Source organism: Heterodontus francisci, chromosome 13 (genome assembly GCF_036365525.1).
Source record: "Heterodontus francisci isolate sHetFra1 chromosome 13, sHetFra1.hap1, whole genome shotgun sequence".
In the NCBI taxonomy this organism is placed as follows: domain Eukaryota; kingdom Metazoa; phylum Chordata; class Chondrichthyes; order Heterodontiformes; family Heterodontidae; genus Heterodontus; species Heterodontus francisci.
Window position 1 is genome coordinate 10,100,967 of NC_090383.1, and position 20,822 is coordinate 10,121,788.

Here is a 20,822-nt window from a genome sequence, read left to right on the forward strand (position 1 = left end):
CTCAATTTGTGAACATTGCAGAGAGATCTATGCCATGGCATTAACTAAAGTGTTAAATCTGACACATTTTACAAGTTCTCCAAAGGGCCCAATTTCTGCATGCTAAACTTTGTGAAACACTTGTTGCAGAAATAGGTGCCCTAGGCTTTCATGCTGTTATCCCTGTACACATAATTTCTCAAAATAGATAGCAGCTTTTTTTTTAAAAACAAAAACAATACATAGCGGAGATTTCTGTAATGCTGACACAGAGAAATTCATGTTTAAAGAATTTTTATTTTTCCATTGTAACTGATGAATGCACATAAAATTACCAGTGGAAGAAACATCATGCCAGAAAATTGCATAGAATTCATACAAAATTTGAATATGCATTTTGGAACAAGTTGTTATTGTCAAAGACAATATTATTTACATCCTTTTTATGTGAAGTGTTCCCTTTGTCACATTTTGTTATTCTACAGTCAACTTTAAGTCAAAACAATTGAACAATATTACAGCACAGACCATCCATTAATATGATCAGTGAGATTAAACAGTTATGCTTCACTTATTGTTACCACACATTTCGTGATTTGTCCAGACCTGATGTATGAGCTGAAGTTTGTGAAACACCGCTAAACATCCTAATTCAAAAATGACCCGCATTTAATGCTGAACACAAACTGTAGTGTTTGCAGTTGTTAAATGAAGTGCACATACAACCTAGCCCATAAATACAGATTTCCACAGTAAGTACTTTGAATATTCTACTTAGACAGATACAGAACAAGGCAAACACTTTAAAGGCACAGACTCTCACATCATATAGACCCCTTCATAGTTCTGTTAGATGTAACAAATCTAATTCAAGTAACATTAAACAACAAATATAATGTGTGTACATATGTATGTGTATGTTTTATATATATATATAAAATAGGCACACATTTACAAACACACTTCCACTACAATTATTGAAAACTACAGGGTGTGATACAGACGGAATAAAACTATGAATTTCTGGTTTTGCAATAATCTGTAACACTGTTAAAACCAATAAAAAGTAAAAAAAAAAGAGATGCTCCATCATAAATTCTGAGCATTTAAATAGCTAGACCCATTGTGGTGGGGTTTTCATTAGAATAGCACATTAAATCGTATAAAAATAAAGAGAATGTTTTACTGAAACATCATATTAGACAAATGCTGCACCAAATGATGGCAATGAAATGTTTTCACTCAGAATAGTTACGCATACTGAATGCAATGGAAATACAAGAGTCTTCAGATTTATGCATTTCAGAGCTTGAGCAACCACTATGACCTTGAAATGTTTTTTGTCATAAAATAGTCCCGAGAATCTTGGACTGCTTTTCTTGCCAATTCAACTGCTGCAATACCTGTATCTGTTATGTGTCAGATATATGGCATAGAGTGAAGAATGCCAAAGAACTCAGGTTGCACAAATTGTTAAGAGGTGACTATCCATTACATCGATGCTTGCTAAAGTTACCAGTGTTGATTAATTGTCAGCAATATCACATCTTCAGTGTTTAATTTTGAAATTAAAATTTCATTCTCAAAGTGCATACATACACATTAATACATTGACTTGCTTGCAATTTTTCCCTTCAGGATATTTACAACCACTTGTATTGTACAAAACAAATTTTACAAATGTCTTAAATGTGCAGTGGATATAAGGACTTTCTGTTACGTCACTCTCGTTAACTTGTAACAACCACCTTGGTTTAGAAAAACTGTGATATCAATGTAACTACTTTGTACACACAAGTCAAAGATGCTTTTATACCCTGCAAAGCTACTTCAAAGTACATTACAGCACGAACTCCACAACAAAACTGCCTCTTAGTTATATCTTAAAGTATCCACAGTGATAACCATAATATTTCCATCATGCATGCATCCCTGAAACTTGTTTCCCTTTAAATATGCTCGACAAAGCTATGCAGAAAGTTTTAGAATTGCACAACCAAAACCCCCATTATATTAAGCAGCATTCTTAATTCAGCAATGCCGACATTAGAGTATGCAGCAATGTACAATTCCTCAGATAAGTGTACTTATGTATAAAGCAAAGACAATGCCAAACCTGTGCTTGCAGTTAAAGCAAAGGTTTCTTACAACACAGTGCAAACATGCAATGTTATGGATATGTGGCTGTTGAGTTTAGCCTATTAAGTACTGTAGGTCTCACGTTCCTCTTTGATGATTTTCAAATGTAATGTGTTGCACTGTACAATTAGTTTCGCACTGGCACTTGAACAGAATGTACACACATGACCCTGACAATGTACTGTATGCTTGATTAGGTCTTCCAGAGCACAAACATGTACTCAAGCAGTTATTCGCCTGCCTACATCTTTTGTGTAGCAGCCCCCAAAAATGCAATAGATTAACACAGTTTTAAAGATGGAATCTGCCTATTAAAGTGAAGTATCAAACACTTTATCTGACTTATCGTCTTCTAAATCATCTTCATTTGAGCATGACTTGTGGTTCAATTTCCCATTATCTGGAGCTATGGATGGGGGTGGAGCGCTGTGATCTCCATCTTCACTGAACTTTCCTTTCAGTGTATCCTGTACAAATTCTTGGATTTCCAGAGGCAGCCTCTTAAACTTGTCTTGGTATTCTTGATCAAGATCACTCTGTAGCTGCAAACAAGAGAAAAACTGTAATATAGTAAATTCTCCAGACCAACAAATTATGACTTATTTGCTGCAAAGCAGGAATTATTTTCCTTTCTCTTCCACACACATGTAGTCCAATATAAACAAGATATTTGCTTTTCTAGGACACGTTAATCCTTTCAGTTTAACCTAAAAATTTGCTGTGTTTTGGTAGCAGGTCTGGTAGGAAGTCGGACTAAGGATCGGTTCTCATTGTATGGTGCTACATGCAGAAAGAACTCAAGACCCAAAAACATATTTTCTTTGCCAATTCTCTCCCCTTGTTCTTGCCTGCAGGCTTTGGTTGCTGCTGAGCTTTGTTCCAAGGATGCAGGCATCCTTGCATCCCTTCTTCAATTGCCAGTCCTCATGTGTGATTTACCACAATGAATACAACAGGCTTTGTGACCACAGGGCCCAATCTTGTCCTCACTCATTGTCCACACACACGCATGCATGCACCTCTCTACAGGAATCATTAGATAATGATCATGACTGGAAATCCTGCCTGGTTTTTCCCCTCCGTATCCAATTGGGTGCCAAGTTGAACAGTAGCATTAAAGTTGCTGCCCGGGCTGACCTCAGTTAACTCAACACAGACTAGGAATTGAATTTGTGACTTTCTGATCAGAATGGCTCAAATACAACTGACTTTATCAACCAAATCATCAGGGAATGCTTTTGATAGCTTTTCAAATAACTTGTCACACCATCAGGAGCAGACAATATATAGGCCCTGATTTTAACACTACCAACTCAGTGGGAATAAGGATGGTGAGTAGTTAAAATTGTGAAAATTTGCCTTACCCAGAAACAGACAGGTGCCTAATAAACATATGCAAGTTGGAGTATGGCGCCATTGGGGCACCAATGCTACTTTAACTGGGCTCGGCAGAAGGCCCTGTCCAGCGGCCGAGCTGCTCAGTAAAATCTCAGATTGGCCTCAGAAAATGACTGACCAGAGCTGTCAATGAAGTTAACAGGGAACTCACTTGAAGGTGGAAGTTTACAGAGTCACTCTTATTGGATTCCCAAGGTATTGACAAACTGCCAGATGAACTTTTTCTCACTTTGTGGCTTCACTCACCCTGACTAAGCACTCTCTGCTTGTGACGGATGTCTGTATTGCTTATGTTCTCTGGTTAGAGGGACAGTTAGAGGAAGAGGAACACTAATAACAGCAGCCTCGTCAACTCAGGACAAGCAGCAACTGGGCATGTTGGAACATGACAGGCAAGAGGGGGAAGACAGTGAGGCCTGGGATCAGTTTGTACAGAAACTTTCCTGTTCACCTTCTTGATCCACTCATGTAAAAGGTGACAAAAAGCCATGCTGCATTAACAGTCCTTGTTAGCCCCTTTCAGTCGATCTCTTTATCAGTGACATTCTGTAGACTAACCAACTGCAATGAAGAGACCATAGACCAAGCTCCCAAATGTGAAAAAGTGATGAATTTATTCACAAAGAGAAGATCAAAGTGCTTCATCCAGTGTGTTTATCTTACCAGCTTTCCTCACTCTACGACCACTATGAGATTCCATGCAGTGGTTTCAGCAGGTGAAAGGCAGCTGATGCTCATGTAGGGACCCTTGAGACTCCTTTCCATTGATGGCTGGGTGCTGGAGACTGTGGCACTTCAACTTCTGCTGGGGGCCTCCTGCTCAGCTGGCTTTCTGGCACTATATTGGGTACTGGTTGAGGGGTTGGTGAGGAAGCAAACCTGTTTACATCCTGAATGAGGGTAACATGTACTGCTCTGCCTGATCCACTGCCACTCCCATGGGGCTGGGGCCCATCCCATCCACTGATCTGCAGGAGGGCCGAGCGCTGAAGATGGGTCACTCCCCAAAAGCCCCTATCCACCATCTATTCAAGGTGGACATATGTCTCTCCAACGCACAATGCAGGTATGAGCCCAGAGTCTGCCTGGGAACCATTTGCGTTTCTAGCAAAGCTGCATTTCTTGAGAATATTTACTCATGTTGTGAGAGCCTAGCTACAGAATCAAGGGAGGTGACCACAATCTCAAAGGTAAAAGAAAGAAAGGACTTGCCTCTATAAAGCACCTTTCATAACCGCAGGACATCCCAAAGTACTTTTTAGACAATTCTGAAGTGTAAGTGTAATGTAGGGAAACGCGGCAGACAACTTACACACAGCAAGATCCCACAAACAGCAATAAAATAAATGACCAGATCGTCTGTTCTTAGATACTGATTGAGGAATAAATATTGGACAGGACACTCCCGTGATCTCTTTTTGAACAGTGTCATTAGATAATTTACATCCACCTTTTTGGTTTCGTATTTAATCTTGAAGATGGTACCTCCAACAGTGCAGCACTCCATCAGTACTGAACTGAAGTGTCGGCCTAGATTATGGGCTCAAGTCTTGGAGAAGGAAGTAGGAACAGTGCATTCAATTTTTGAAATTTGCATCCAGCCCCACACATGCTGCCAACTCAGCACCTGCTCATCTCTGCTTGCATCTCCCCCTCAGTATATGCACTGCCAGCACAAGGCCTACATATCGACACTCTCCTTTCAGTAGCTGCTCACTAAGTCTTGGCCTCTCTTTCTGCAGGACCAAATGATGCAAAATAATCATGACAGGAGAAAGACAATAGGAGGCCTAGCGAACTAGAGCAGAAAAGCCATGGAAATTGCTGGACCTGCTGTGGTGTGTGCATTGGGTATTTAGAAGTCGGGCGGCTTCATTAAGCAGGATCTCTGAGGACTACTTGTACCCCTTTCGTAAGCACTGAAAAAAAAACCTTCAGCCAGCTTGACTGTGATGTACAATATGATGCAGGTCCCTGCAACTGTACTGTCTCCCATTGTCATCTAACTCTTGTCCTTTTTCTCCTTCTTCGTTTGCTGTATTGAACCCTTTGGAGAAGGCTTTTGACAGGATATCGCACACCTACATGATGGACGTGCTTTCCAAAATGGGGTTTGGGGAGGGAATCTGCAATTGGATACAACTGCTCTACACAAACATCAGTAGCGCAGTGTCAATCAACGGGTGGGAATCTGAAAGTTTCCCGATCAAATCTGGAGTCAGACAGGGCTGTCCTCTGTCCCCGGTCTTGTTTGTTTGCTGTATTGAACCCTTTGCTGAGTCTATTAGGAAGGATGCGAGCATAAGAGGGGTGACAATCCCAGGCAGCGGAGGCACTCAGGTCAAAACCTCCCTGTACATGGATGACGTCGCCGTCTTCTGCTCGGATCCGCTGTCCGTGCGCAGACTGATGAGCATCTGCGACCAGTTCGAACTGGCCTCGGGAGCCAAAGTCAACCACGGCAAGAGCGAGGCCATGTTCTTTGGGAACTGGGCTGACCGATCCTTTGTCCCCTTCACCGTCAGGTCAGATTACCTGAAGGTGCTGGGGATATGGTTCGGAAGGGCCGGGGCGTGCACCAAAACATGGGAGGAGCGAGTAGCCAAGGTACGACAAAAGTTGGGCATGTGGGGGCAGCGATCTCTCTCCATTGTGGGTAAGAACCTGGTCATCAGGTGCGAGGCGCTCACGTTGTTGCTCTATGTGGCGCAGGTCTGACCCATACCCCACTCCTGCGCCGTGGCAGTCACCCGAGCCATTTTCCGCTTCGTCTGGGGATCTAAAATGGACCGGGTCCGGAGGGACACGATGTTCAAATCTCTGGACAAGGGCGGGAAAAATGTACCCAACGTAGCCCTCATCCTGATGACCACCTTCGTGTGCGGCTGCATCAAGCTGTGTGTAGATCCCCAGTACGCAAACTCCAAGTGTCACTACCTGCTGAGGTTCTATCTGTCCCCGGTGTTGCGAAGGATGGGCCTGGTCACATTGCCGCGGAATGCTCCGTGCAGTTGGGCGGTGCCGTACCACCTATCCTTCGTGGAGCAGTTTCTGCGGGAAAACACCTTTGACCACCGGTCCATCAGGCAGTGGTCTGCACGGAATGTCCTCAAGGCCCTACGGGAAAAGGAAACGGTGGATCCTGTCGGATGGTTCCCCGAGCAGACCGTCAAAGTCATTTGGCGGAATGCCTCATCACCAGAACTTTCAAACAAGCACCAAGACGTAGCTTGGCTGGTGGTGAGAAGGGCCCTCCCCGTCAGATCCTTCATGCACACCCGAAGTCTCGCCCCCTCCGCACAGTGCCCCCGCGTTGGCTGTGGTGGGGAAGAGACGGTCGCACACCTCCTCCTGGAATGTGCCTTTGCAAAGCAGGTGTGGAAAGAGATGCAGTGGTTTTTGTCAAGGTTCATCCCAAGCAGCTCTGTAACACAGGAGTCTGTGCTCTACGGGCTGTTCCCAGGGACGCACACCGAGACAAACATCAACTGCTGCTGGAGGACTATCAATTCGGTGAAAGACGCCCTTTGGTCTGCCCGAAACTTGCTGGTCTTCCAGCGCAAAGAGTTGTCCACCACCGAATGTTGCAGATTGGCACATTCCAAGGTCCAGGACTACATGCTGAGGGACGCACTAAAGCTTGGGGCAGCCGCAGCAAAGGCTCAACGGGGAAAGACCACAGTGTAAGGTTCCCCCACCAAGCTGGACTGAGGGGCTGGAACCATGGGAAGCCCCTCGAACTGTATCGTTAATATTCTCAATTGCTGTAAATGTAAAACTGTAATTGACATGACAATTGTGAAACGGAAGGGTTGGGAAGAAACTCATGACAGTATTGAAAGAAACTGATCTCTTTTGCAATGTTTGTATTTTTTCGTGCTGTTTGGAAACTGTTTGGCAATGTAATTTTTACAGATTTTTATGAATAAAGTATATTTTGGAAATAATAAAAAAAAAGTATTGAACCCTTTGCTGAGTCTATTAGGAAAGAGGGGTGATAATCCCAGGCAGTGGAGGCACTCAGGTTAAAACCTCCCTGTACATGGATGACGTCGCCGTCTTCTGCTCAGATCTGCCGTCTGTGTGCAGATTGATGAGCATCTGCGACCAGTTCAAACTGGCCTCGGGAGCCAAAGTTCACCACGGCAAGAGCGAGGCCATGTTCTTTGGGAACTGGGCTGACCGATCCTTTGTCCCCTTCACCGTCAGGTCAGACTACCTGAAGGTGCTGGGGATATGGTTCGGAAGGGCCGGGGCGTGCACCAAAACCTAGGAGTAGTGAGTAGCCAAGGTACAACACAAGCTGAGCATGTGGGGGCAGCGATCTCGCTCCAATGTGGGTAAGAACCTGGTCATCAGGTGCTAGGCGCTCACGTTGCTGCTGTATGTGGCGCAGGTCTGGCCCATACCCCACTCCTGCGCCGTGGCAGTCACCCGAGCCATTTTCCGCTTCATCTGGGGATCTAAAATGGACTGGGTCCGGAGGGACACGATGTTCAAACCTCTGGATAAGGGTGGGAAAAATGTACCCAACGTCGCCCTCATCCTGATGACCACCTTTGTGTGCGGCTGCATCAAGCTGTGCGTAGACCTCCAGTACGCAAACTCCAAGTGTCACTACGTGCTGAGGTTCCATCTGTCCCCGGTGTTGCGAAGGATGGGCCTGGTCACATTGCCGCAGAACGCTCCATCCAGTTGGACCATGCCGTACCACCTATCCTTCGTGGAGCTGTTTCTGCGGGAAAACACCTTTGACCACCGATCCATCAGGCAGTGGTCTGCACGGAATGTCCTCAAGGCCCTACGGGAAAAGGAGATGGTGGATCCTGTCGGATGGTTCCCCGAGCAGACCGCCAAAGTCATTTGGCGGAATGCCTCATCACCAGAACTTTCAAACAAGCACCAAGATGTAGCTTGGCTGGTGGTGAGAAGGGCCCTCCCCGTCAGATCCTTCCTGCACTCCCGAAGTCTCACCCCCTCCGCACAATGCCCCCGCGGTGGCTGTGGTGGGGAAGAGACGGTTGCCCACCTCCTTCTGGAATGTGTCTTTGCAAAGCAGGTGTGGAAAGAGATGCAGTGGTTTTTGTCGAGGTTCATCCCAAGCAGCTCTGTAACACAGGACTCTGTGCTCTATGGGCTGTTCCCAGGGATGCACACCGAGACAAACATCAACTGCTGCTGGAGGACTATCAATTTGGTGAAAGACGCACTTTGGTCTGCCCGAAACCTGCTGGTCTTCCAGAGCAAAGAGTTGTCCACGACCGAATGTTGCAGACTGGCACATTCCAAGGTCCAGGACTACGTGCTGAGGGACGCACTAAAGCTTGGGGCAGCCGCAGCAAAGGCTCAATGGGGAAAGACCACTGTGTAAGGTCCCCCCACCAAGCTGAACTGAGGGGCTGGATCCATTGGAAACCCCTCGAACTGTATCGGGAACATTTTGTGTGCTGTAAAATGTAAAAATGTATCTGGCATGACAAATGAAATGGAAGGGTTGTGAGGCAACTCAGGATTGTATTGAAGGAAACGGACCTTTTTTGCACTGTTTGTAATTTTTGACTTGGTGCTGTTTGAAACTGTTTGGTATTGTATTTTTTATAGATTTTTACGAATAAGGCATATTTTGGAAATAAAAAAAAAAGTTCTTCTCAACAGCCTGAGCACATCCCCACCCAAGTCTCTCCAAGAGATAGCATGTCAGAGGAGGAGAATCCTTCTTTGGAGCTCCTGCCATGCACTCCATCACTCCCAAACACCAGCACAGAGAGTGGCACCCTGGCTGGATTAGTGAGGGAGATAGTGGGATTGGTATTGTGGTGTATGGTGAAGCACCTAGCACTTGTGCACAGGTGTAGGTAATGGTAACAGGGACAGCCCCGGAGACAGCTCACAAGGTCTGCTCCCAGCAATGCTGAGGAAGACAGAGGTACAAATGTCTTGGGCCCTGCAATGAGAAGAAAACCATTGGCCTCACACAAGCTGCTGCACAAGGTATTGGAAGTCCTGCCAAACGGTTTTACCAACAAGACAGAAAGTGTGGGCCGCACACCCCCATGCCGCTGCGATCTTCCTCATGCTAATAACACGGTCAACCTGCCCTCCCCCATCATGTGGAGGTAGTGGACTCTCCACACCAGCAATGGCGTCAGTTGCCTGTGTGCAGACGCCATTTTTAAAGGGCAGCCGGCTAATTTAAATTTTTAAAGTTATAGCCCCCCCCCCCCACACTGTACTGATTATAATTCTGCTGGCCCTTTCCCATCACCCCCCCCATAACAATAAAATTAAGTATTTGCCCTTCCCTCCCCACCACTGCAGTGCCCGCTTTCCCCAGACAGGAAAATGAAGGCGGGGGAGTGCCGGCTTTATTTAAATGTATTCATTTAATTAATTTACACATTGTAAGCAGGGTCCCATCGCCCAGCGGGGAGGGTGCTGCCACGGAGCCTCACCACTGCTGGGGAGATCAGGCCCGGCCCTCCCAGCATCAGGCTCCATGGCAGGCCTCTGCTGGAACGATCTTTCAGCCCCCCCACCGCCATGGAGCCCAACATCGGGAGCTCTGTAAAATCCCGGCCGTGGAGTGTGAAGTGAAGAAGGAGTCCTGAGAGAAGTTGGTGATGATACAAAGGCTAGCAAGTCGGGGAGGAGTTTTTAAAATTCATTCATGGGTTGTGGGGATCGCTGGCTAGGCCAGCATTTATTTCCCATCCCTAATTAACCTGGAGAAGGTGGTGGTGAGCTGCCTTCTTGAACCACTGTAGTCCGTGTGGTGTAGGTACACCCACAGTGCTGTTAGGGAGGGAATTCCAGGATTTTGACCCAGCAAAGGTGATATAGTTCCAAGTCAGGATGTTGTGTAACTTGGAGGAGAACTTGCCCCTACTTCGAGGTGGTGGTATTTACAACCTTGCCAAATTGCTGCAGTGCATCTTGTAGATGGTCCATACTGCTGCCACTGGGCGTCTGTGCTGGAGGGAGTGAATGTTTAAGTCGGTGGATGGGATGCCAATCAAGCCGGCTGCTAATCCTGGATGATGTTGAGTTTCTTGAATGTTTTTGGAACTGCACTCATCCAGGCAAGTGAAGCTTGTGGCTGGTGTGAAGAGAGGGCAGAAGAGATACATGTGTGCTGAAAATGAAAATGAGAAGTGCTGTAGTGTGTCCTTGGGCTGAGTGGTGAGGGAAGGGAGTTGGTCAGAGTGCTGCAGGGAAGGGAGCTAGTGGATTGCTGCTATGTGTTCGTGAGAGAGAGGCATAAAGATAGAGCACTATTCATCCTTGCTACTCTAGTGAGATAATTAATGTGTTCCCTGCATTGTATCCAGATCCTGACGTTGATGAGCCTGGAACTGATGACCTGTGCAATCTCTCCCCTTCACTGGTGGAGAAGATGGTTGGCAACATTCCTGGCACCGCTGGGGAACAGGAGATCCCTCCTCTCCTTCACCTCTTCCAGCAGCTCCTCCAGCGGGGCTTCAGACAGCCTTGGTGCCTGCTTCCTGCTCATTTCGCAGAAGATTTTTCTTCTAACACCTCGCAAACAAACCAAGCTCCAAGGGAATGCCAACCTTACTTTAAGAGGTGCATTCCTGCTTCAGATAGGTTGCTGGCTGACATACGAATATATGAATTAGGAGCGGAAATAGCCATTCGGCCCTCAAGCCTGCTCTGCCATTCAATAAGATCATGGCTGATCTGTTTCTATCTCGAATTCCACAATCCCTAACCTAACAATCTCTTGCCTAACAAGAATCTATCTACCTCCACCTTAAAAATATCCAAAGACCCCGCCTCCACCACCTTCAGAGGCAGAGTTTTCCAAAGTCGCACAACCCTCCGAGAAAAAACTTCCTCATCTCTGTCCTAAAATGGTGACCCCTAATTTTAAAACAATGCCCCGTAGTTCTGGACTCACCCACAAGAGGAAACATCCTTTCCACATCCACCTTGTCAAGACCGTTCAGGATCTTACAAACTTCAATCAAGTCTCCCCTCACTCTTCTAAGCTCCAGTGAAAGCAAGCCCAGTCTGTCTAACCTTTCCTCATAAGGCAACCCACTCATTCCAGGTATCAATCTCGTAAACCTCCTCTGAACCCCCTCCAACGCATTCCCATCCTTCCTTAAATAAGGAGACCAAAACTGCACACAGTATTTGAGATGTAGTCTCACCAATGCCCTGTGTAACGGAAGCATAACATCCTTACTTTTATTTTCAATTCCACTCATAATAAAGGATATGCTGCTGGAAACTATGGCCTGGAACTGGTTGGGTTTCCCGCCAGGACAACCAATTCAATGGGAAACCAAGCAGTAGCATTATAATGAGGCCCTGGAGCTTCAAGCAACAGTGGGTGAGTTTTTAAACTCACCTCACTACTGACGTGCCCAAGACCAACTTGCAGTTAAAATCATGGCCTATCTATGTAAAACTGACAATACCTCCTCATTCTCCTGTAATAAATCATGCAGAATGCTACTACTTAAAATAATGGAGCGCCTCACAAAATAATGCAGAACTGCACAAATATTATTTTTAATGGCAATATTTCAAGATGTGCCCCATTTTAGTTGTTTATTATGTGACAATTATTATTTGCATTTGCTGCTCATTGTTGTTCACTGGAGAACATTTAAAAAGGTGAAATTTTGCTATTCAAAATCCTGTAGTAAATAAACTGCAGTGCAACAACTAGTGTTATTGAAACTTCCCCAGTGAACAAATCTAGGATTTAGCCAATGCATCGTTCAGTCTCTGATGGATATAAGCTGTGAATTGAAAAATACAATTGTGAGTGATTCTCCGGTGGATCAGTAATTTTATCCAGAGCATAAAGTTTCCTGGTTTGCCTCCCCACCCCACCCCCTCGGCTGTGCTGAGTTAGTTAGCTGCTCTCACCTACAGCAGGAGTAGCTGTGTTACAATTGGGCTCGGAATCTCCAGACTAGGTAGTGGAGAAGGTCAATCAGGGTTCTTCCTCCTGTTCATGATCGTCACTGCTGAAATTGCGTGCGTATGTGTGTGTGTGTGCACGTGAACAGGATCAGGCTTTGCCATGAAGAGTCTCATGGGTCACCATCAAAACTCACCCATGAGGTCAGGTACTGGATGGTGAGATGCCCACGGAACCCTAACAAGAAGTTAGCAGGGTAGAAATTGGTATGCCTCGCCCCCCCATTTTGCTGTGCCCAATCCAGGGCAGACTCCTAAGACAGGCATTAGGCCTCTTGAATATAATTAGGGGCCCAATGACTATTGAAGGATCCTTTGTTGGAATTGGTCAGAAAGAGCAAGGCCAATGAGGGCGAGTTTCAGAATTATTTCATTTTAAGGATAAAACCTTCCCTGTGGAGTCAGGTGGAGCAGGACTGCTCCGCTGAATCCTCAGGCCTGGCAATCACCATTTCGCCTGTGTAACCTGCTCCAACCCCCTCCTCCCAGGACTTAGCTGAGGGTCACTGCTAGTGAGATAAGCAGTCTGACCCTGATGTCCCCCTCCCGGCGTGCACAATGTCGGCAGCCTGTCCCGAGTATGTCGATGAGGCCCCATGGCCAATTTTCATTGATCCTCGGGACTCTTACTTCGGCTCCTGCTGGCTGTACAGCGTTCAAGTCTGGGCCTGGGCCTGAAATTGGCCCCAGATGGATTTTTTGCACCAATGCTTTCAAGAGAAGAAGGGAGGGAAGAATATTGGCAAGCAACACCAAGAAAAAATGTTACAGAATGTGGACACAATAATAAAACACCATTTCACAGTAGGTGCTTCAGGGGTTAAATATTCAACATTTATATGAATGTACTAGATTTTTAAAAAATTGCTATAAAGTAGGATTATAACAAGTAATGAAATAATATTTAACTTAAAATTGTTAAAAGATTTATTAAATTATTAGCATGATATCCAACATGTCATAATATTACAAACATTACTCACAAGCATCTAACCCAGTGACCGAATCCAGGATAAGCAGCAGACAATATAAGTTAAATGATAACAAATAACTTTTATTCCTAGGCATGCATAATTCCCAGGAAAATCAAGGTAGGAGTGCAATTTTCCATAAATAACTTAAAAATTATATGCTGACCTCTTAAAATAAGGATATGTATTATGATTTTCAGAAATGCACATATTAACATGATTTGTTTGCCCTTTAAAATATGAGAAACTAATGACACAACTCTGCAAACAGCCTTACCATCAGAAAAATACCAATTGTTAACTGGTAATACCAAATAGTAATACCAAATCCAAGTCTTGACCTAAGGAAATAAAAACAGAAAATGCTGGAGACAACCAGCAAGTCAGGCAGCATCGGTAGAGAGAGAAACAGAGTTAACGGTTCAGGTTAGTGACCCTTCATCAGAGTATTAGTTGGGGTTCTTATGAATGGTCATAACCTAGAAATATTAACTTGACCTTTTTTCTTTTCTCCACAGATTGGTGTTTCCAGCATGTTCCGTTTTTATTACAAATTCCTAGCTGGCTGAGATATTTGGTTTTTAGTCTGATCATAAATTATTGGTGTTCTTCATGATACAGCATTATAATTATTAAATGGATCCCAGCATTCACACAGACACATGCACAGACATATGAAGAAAGATTGGAGAGACTGGGGATGTTTTCTTCGGAAAAGAGGAGGCTGGGGGAGATTTAATTGCGGTGCATAAAATTATGAGGGGCCTAGGTATTCAAGATGCACTGCAGCAACTCACCACGCCTCCTTCGACAGCACCTTCCAAACCTGCAACCTCTTCCATCTAGAAGGACAAGGGCAGCAGACGCATAGGAACACCACCACCTGCAAGTTACCCAACAAGCCACACACCATGCTGACTTGGAAATAAATTCTTGTTCCTTCACTGTCACTAGATCAAAATCCTGGAACTCCCTCCCTAACAGCACTGTGGGTCTACCCGCACCAGATGGACTGCAGCGGTTCAAGAAGGCAGCTCACCACCACCTTCTCAAGGGCAACAAATGCTGGCCTAGCCAGTGTTGCCCACGTCCCGTGAAATGAATAAAAAAAATCAATAAGGTGGATAGGAAAGACCTATCCCCCTTAGCAGAGAGCTCAGTAACCAGGGGGCCTAGATTTAAAGTAATTGGTAGAAGGTAGAGGGGAGCTGAGGAGGATTTTTTTCATGCAGAAAGTGGTGGGGGTCTGGAACTCACTGCCTGTAAACTGGGTGGTTTTATTTTAATAAAAAAAAGTCAACAGATGAAACTCTCCGCCGAAACTCACCACCTCTAAAAAGCACTTGGATATGCCCTGTAACCTATCAGGCTCAGGGTCAAAGGCTGGAAAGTGGAACTGGGCTGGATTGTTCTTTTTTGGCCGGCACAGACATGATGGGCCAAATGGCTTCCTTCTGTGCCATAGATTTCTATGATTCTATGGCAATGGCGTAGTAACTGGGAGCAATCCAAACATCAGTGCAAGGATCTGAGGTTTAAATTCTGTTAAAATGAACAAGGCTTTTGTAAGTGAAGATAAATGCAATGAGCACCAACTAGTATCTGTGCTTTCACATCCTGACCTGAAGGTACCCTAATGCTTAATTGCCATCGCACGTATGTTGGCAGTTCACAATACTCTTGCCCTGGGACGCCACCAAACTTCAAATTTGATTCTGCAGTGTATTGCCATCAATTAGAGGTTTTCAATCAGCACAGACTAAACATCATTTAGCTCTTTATTTCCTTGTCGAGGCAGATTAGGTCATCTCCCTGGAATGTTAATTCGCTCAGTCTTCTGTGTCCTGTCAAATCTATGACCTTCACTCCCCCATGTTGGAAAGGCTAGATGCAAATATTGTTAAATCTGAATATAAAAGACTGAACTAATAATTTTCAGTGGAGTTTTCTAACAGTAAGGTGCAGCATGTAACAAGAATACAACAGACTGAATCCACTATACAATTCTGTGGCAAAAATAGGTATTGCACAACTGACATTAGTAGATAAAATGTGTTTATCTGCAAAACAATATACATTCCACTTCAAAAGATATTCATTGTACATGTATGTAGTGCTTGTGACATTTCAAAGGGATGTGATGTGATATATTAGACTGCAAGTCTTTTACTTGGAATAAAATAGAAATAGCTCTTAAAGAAGGAAATGGGAGAACAATTTTAATATAAACTACATACCCCTCTTTATGCTTTTCAAGGATAGTCTAAAGAAAAGCTTTTGTGTTCCAAGCAAGTCCTATTCGAAAGGAATCCTCAGTGGAGCTGTGCTAACTGACAGCTTCCTAAAGCTAAGGTTTACTATTGTGAAACACGGGATCCTTTGAGAGTGCCACCTGTCACTGAACACCAAAACATTATTCTGTGCATAAACCAACCATAAAACCTCCTCTTTAATTTTACAACACGCTTTGCTGAGTTTTTCTGTGCATTAGCTAAGAAGCAAAAGGAAAGCGATCTGGTGCTTTCAAGGAGCCAGCATGGGCATGAGGGGCCGAATTACCTATTTCTCCACTGTATCATTCTAAGATTCCATGACAAGAGGTCACTGATCTGAAATGTTAACCCTACGCTTCTCTCTCAGCAGATGTCACCTGCTGAGCATTTCCAGCATTTTCTGTTTTCATTAAAGAGAAGGGAAGTGCTGGATAGAGATATGGACCCAAATTCCCCTTGTGATAGGACGGCCCTAAAACTACCCCACTTCAATTTTCTTCAGGATAGTTATTAGCCATGCAGGGCAGTTTGGAGGTGACCGCTCTTTAATAGCTTACCGCCAATGGGAGGTGGAAGACTGCAGTTTGCCTTAAAAAGCTGCAGTTAGTTGAGGGGTACCAGCACTTCTCTGCAGCTTGGCAGAAGTAGCAGCAGCTTTGGGAGGTGTCACTAGCTGGGAGGCTCCCCAGACTTTCCATAGAGACAGTGGAGGTGTGGCTGACAGAATTAAGGGCCACGAGGGGACAGTCTTATGGACACTGAGGGATATTATATAGGAGAGGGATGCAGGCTGTCTGCAAGGAGGAAATTCCTTCTTCGTCTCCTTCTTTGGCCTCCTTGTCTCGAGAGACAATGGGTAAGCGCCTAGAGATGGTCAGTGGTTTGTGGAGCAGCCTGCAATGGCTATAAAGGCCAATTCTAGAGTGACAGACTCTTCCACAAACGCTGCAGATAAAATTGCTTGTCAGGGCTGTTACACAGTTGGCTCTCCCCTTGCGCTTCTGTTTTTTTTCCTGCAAACTGCGAAGTCTCTTCGATTCGCCACTCTTTAGCCCCACCTTTATGGCTGCCCGCCAGCTCTGGCGATCACGGCAACTGACTCCCACGACTTGTGATCAATGTCACAGGACTTCATGTCGTGTTTGCAGACGTCTTTAAAACGGAGACATGGATGCCCGGTGGGTCTGATACCAGTGACGAGCTCGCTGTACAATGTGTCCTTGGGGATCCTGCTATTTTCCATGTGGCTCACATGGCCAAGCCATTTCAAGCGCCGCTGACTCAGTAGGGTGTATATGCTGGGGATGTTGGCCGTCTCGAGGACTTCTGCATAGGAGATATGGTCCTGCCACCTGATGCCAAGGATTCTCCGGAAGTAGTGAAGATGGAATGAGTTGAGACGTCGCTCTTGGCTGACGTACATTGTCCAGGCCTTGCTGCCGTACAGCAAGGTACTGAGGACACAGGCTTGAAACACTCGGACTTTTGTGTTCCGTGTCAGTGCGCCATTTTCCCACACTCTCTTGGCCAGTCTGGACATAGCAGTGGAAGACTTTCCCATGCGCTTGTTGATTTCTGCATCGAGAGACAGGTTACTGGTGATGGTTGAGCCTGCGTAGGTGAACTCTTGAACCACTTCCAGAGCGTGGTCGCCGATATTGATGGATGGAGCATTTCTGACGTCCTGTCCCATGATGTTCGTTTTCTTGAGGCTGATGGTTAGGCGAAGTTCGTTGCAGGCAGCCGCAATCCTGTCAATGAGTCTCTGCAGACACTCTTCAGTGTGAGATGTTAAAGCAGCATCGTCAGCAAAGAGGAGTTCCCTGATGAGGACCTTCTGTACTTTGGTCTTCGCTCTTAGACGGGCAAGGTTGAACAACCTGCCACCTGATCTTGTGTGGAGGAAAATTCCTTCTTCTGAAGACTTGAACACATGTGAGAGCAGCAGGGAGAAGATCCCAAACAGTGTAGGTGCGAGAACACAGCCCTGTTTCACACCACTCAGGACAGGAAAGGGGTCTGATGAGGCACTGCTATGTTGAATTGTGCCTTTCATATTGTCATGGAATGAGGTGATGATACTTAGTAGCTTTGGTAACTGCCACAATGCAGAAAGAGATTCTATGACCGACCTCACAAAGGTAGCCAAGTTTCTGGTGCGAACGTATACCCGTTACCCCATACACGAAAGAGCCTTTGGCTCACTGGTAGCATTCCCAATGGGAACCCCATGGGGCTCAATTTTGAGATGGGATTACAGGAGAGTCTGTTCAAGTCTAACAGTGATTAACTGAATGTTCAGTGTGGCTAGATTCATGATTAAGCAAAGATGGAATGCTGTTTTATAAGGGGAAGTGAATAAAGCTGCAAGAGTATTTTAAATATAGACTAAAAGATTATCAGGCTCAGCAGCTGCTTTATTTGGAAGGGAATTTTAGGATGGCATTTTTGATGAGCTTTTAAAGAATTAAGGATTAATATGTCATGGGAGACAAATTAAACTTCAGTTTTGATGCTGAAATGTAATGGAAGAATGACTGTGCAGTGTGGCGAAATGGAGGTGATGTTGTTTATCTTTTAGTCACGACTTTGTTTATGTTGTTGGAAACTGGTGAAAGGTAATTGTATAATACAATGGAATGATCACAATTTTGTAAATGTTTTTACTATTGAATAAAGTCAATTAAAAAAAATGTGGTAGCATTCCTGTCTCTGAGCCAGAAGGAGCAAAGTTCAAACTGCACTCCAGACAGGCCTGGTTCTGAATTCTGGTTTGACAATGGGACACCCTTAGCCCCTCCCTTCCTCATGGCAGCTACCTGTGTAAGCACAGGAGATACAGCACCTGCCCTTTTACCTCCTCCCTTCCCATCGTCCAGGGCCCCAAACACTCCTTCCAGCTGAAGCAGTGATTTGCTTGTACTTCTTTCCATTTAGTATTTAGTATTAACTGTGTTATGACCGAGGTGGGAGATGTGCACTGTTTATTCAGTCCCACTTCTCCACGGGTCACAGCATATCAATAAATTTTCCCACCTACTGGGAAACAGCCAATTAGATACTCTATTTGTTCCCCAGAATAAAGCACGCCAACCAGGTTTCTTTAATCAACAACAAAATTAACGATTTATTATAAAACAGATCTTAACCAATAATGAGATAAATCTATATACGAAAAGCTCCTTATTTCCCTCGCCCTCATGCACACGCACACACACATACATTCCAAAAAAAAACCCGGTTAACCAGGGAAAAAATGATTTTGGTTTATAGCTGTTTCATAGGAATAAAAGGAATAATAAAGTAACTTAGTTTGTCACATTCTGGTAGGAAGTTCTTTGGTTTGGTGAGGTGTCCCAGAGTTGAATAGTCGGATGCTACTCAAAGTCGTTCCAGGTGAGGTTGATAAACTGTCTGTGATGGGTAGGCGTTTAAGGCAATTCAACTGCAGCAGGCCTCACATATGTCTTCCATCAGGTGTGCAGCAACAGGTCTTCTGAGGTTTTACAGAAGCAGTATAGCAGTAGAAGATTTGTTCAGATTTCAGGATTTCTTAAAACATAGGAGGCAACAAGAACCACACTTGATGCAGGGATTCTTCAGAGACAGGAGGCAATAGGACGCCGCTACCTTTGAAATACAGGGTTTCTTCTCAAGAGATGCAGGATTCCTTTACAGAGAAAGGTAACACTTTTTCTGGGTTTTCCTCTCTGATCTCCAGGTAGGCCAAATCCGAATTTCAAAATGCCTGCCCTTTGTCCAACTCACTGTTTTTTAAAAGGGTCCAAAGTGAAAGAAAAACCCTCCTAAACAGGTCACTTGTCCAGACATAGAGCCTCTCTTGTCATTCAAAGAGTAGCTCTGAGGAGGTCAAACCCCTTGCTGGTTTCCTGGAAATTGCCTGCTTTCCTGTTCTTGTGTACGAGTTTGGCTTCCTTTCAAAACATCCATAGATTTCAACTATTTGCAGGTGTCTCAATGTCTACTGAAATCCTTTTCAGTTCTTTACAACACACATAATTCTAAGTTTTTAATACAAAACAAAAAACCTTGTAACAGCTGCTCATGACGCAATCTCCTCTACAGTGGGATCATCATGCCTGGTGAATGCCATCCCCTCATCATTAGTGGGAGCACATAAAACCCTTTCACTTTAACCACCCCGTCGGCTGGTAGAAAGATGATTAAGGCTATGGACAGAGTGTTCAAATTGCAGCCGGTGAGATCATTAATTAGCCTGTGAATCCTTCCACTGTTTTACACTATTCTCCAAGGGAAGAGTGTGAAGATTTAAAAAAACTACTTGAGCAACTATATTCACCTCTTTATCTATCATATGCTTTCTCTCAATTCCAAGAGCATCCTCTCCAAACACCTTCTTCACTCAAAACCACTCTCTCAACTCACTGTGCCTGCTACCACAATGTCTGGTAGTCTTCAAGGACATCTAAAGGGGTAGAAGGAACTTACCTTTAACCAGCAAGATCTGGTGACAGATCTGAACATAAAAATTTCTGGCTGTTGTCCCTCAGTGAGATCTACTACTTTGTTACAGAGAAGTCAAGGAACTCTGTATTTAATCACCCTTTGACTCTTACACTTTTACATGTCAGATATTAATTGCTTAATTTGCACCTCCGATTATTTGCTTTGTTTCAACCATGTTTACCAGCGTACAATTCTCTATCAACTATGGCTTTAAAAAGTCTTGGGGGAAGGAGTTGCATTTTACAAGTAAATTTATCACCCAGCAAGTTAGCTATCTTTTAAGACTGATTTTTTTAAGCATATTTAATTAGAAGCAATGTTATATATACTAAAAATAGTATTTTCTTTAAAATTTAACAAATCTGAAAATTAATTTGGCCTTTCCACTTACTTTGGACAACATTCTCTATATGCTACTGCATCGGTGCAGACTCGATGGGCCGAAGGGCCTCTTCTGCACTGTATTATTCTGTGATTCTGTGAATTAGGTCCCCTACTGACCTCATCAGGAATACTCATCAGGTCTATTAATTGCAAGAGAGGTAGAGGTTTTAGAGACTGTTAATTGCAAGACGTACCAGGTTTAATTTGGAATGATAACATTCATCTGAGCTGTGAT

General features: G+C 44.5%; 1 protein-coding gene across 6 annotated transcripts in view; it reads right to left on the minus strand.

Moving 5' to 3' along the window:
* Positions 1 to 290: 290 nt before the first annotated feature.
* plcb1 (phospholipase C beta 1) overlaps positions 291 to 20,822 on the minus strand; it is a 751,229-nt gene continuing 730,697 nt past the window's right edge. For 5 of the 6 annotated variants that reach the window (XM_068044354.1, XM_068044355.1, XM_068044358.1 and 2 more), the window contains one exon: positions 291 to 2,660. In XM_068044354.1, coding sequence (XP_067900455.1) covers positions 2,430 to 2,660 — 231 coding nt within the window. In that variant the 3' untranslated portion in view covers positions 291 to 2,429. The remainder of the gene's footprint in view (positions 2,661 to 20,822) is intronic. The other variant, XM_068044356.1, reaches the window with a different exon arrangement.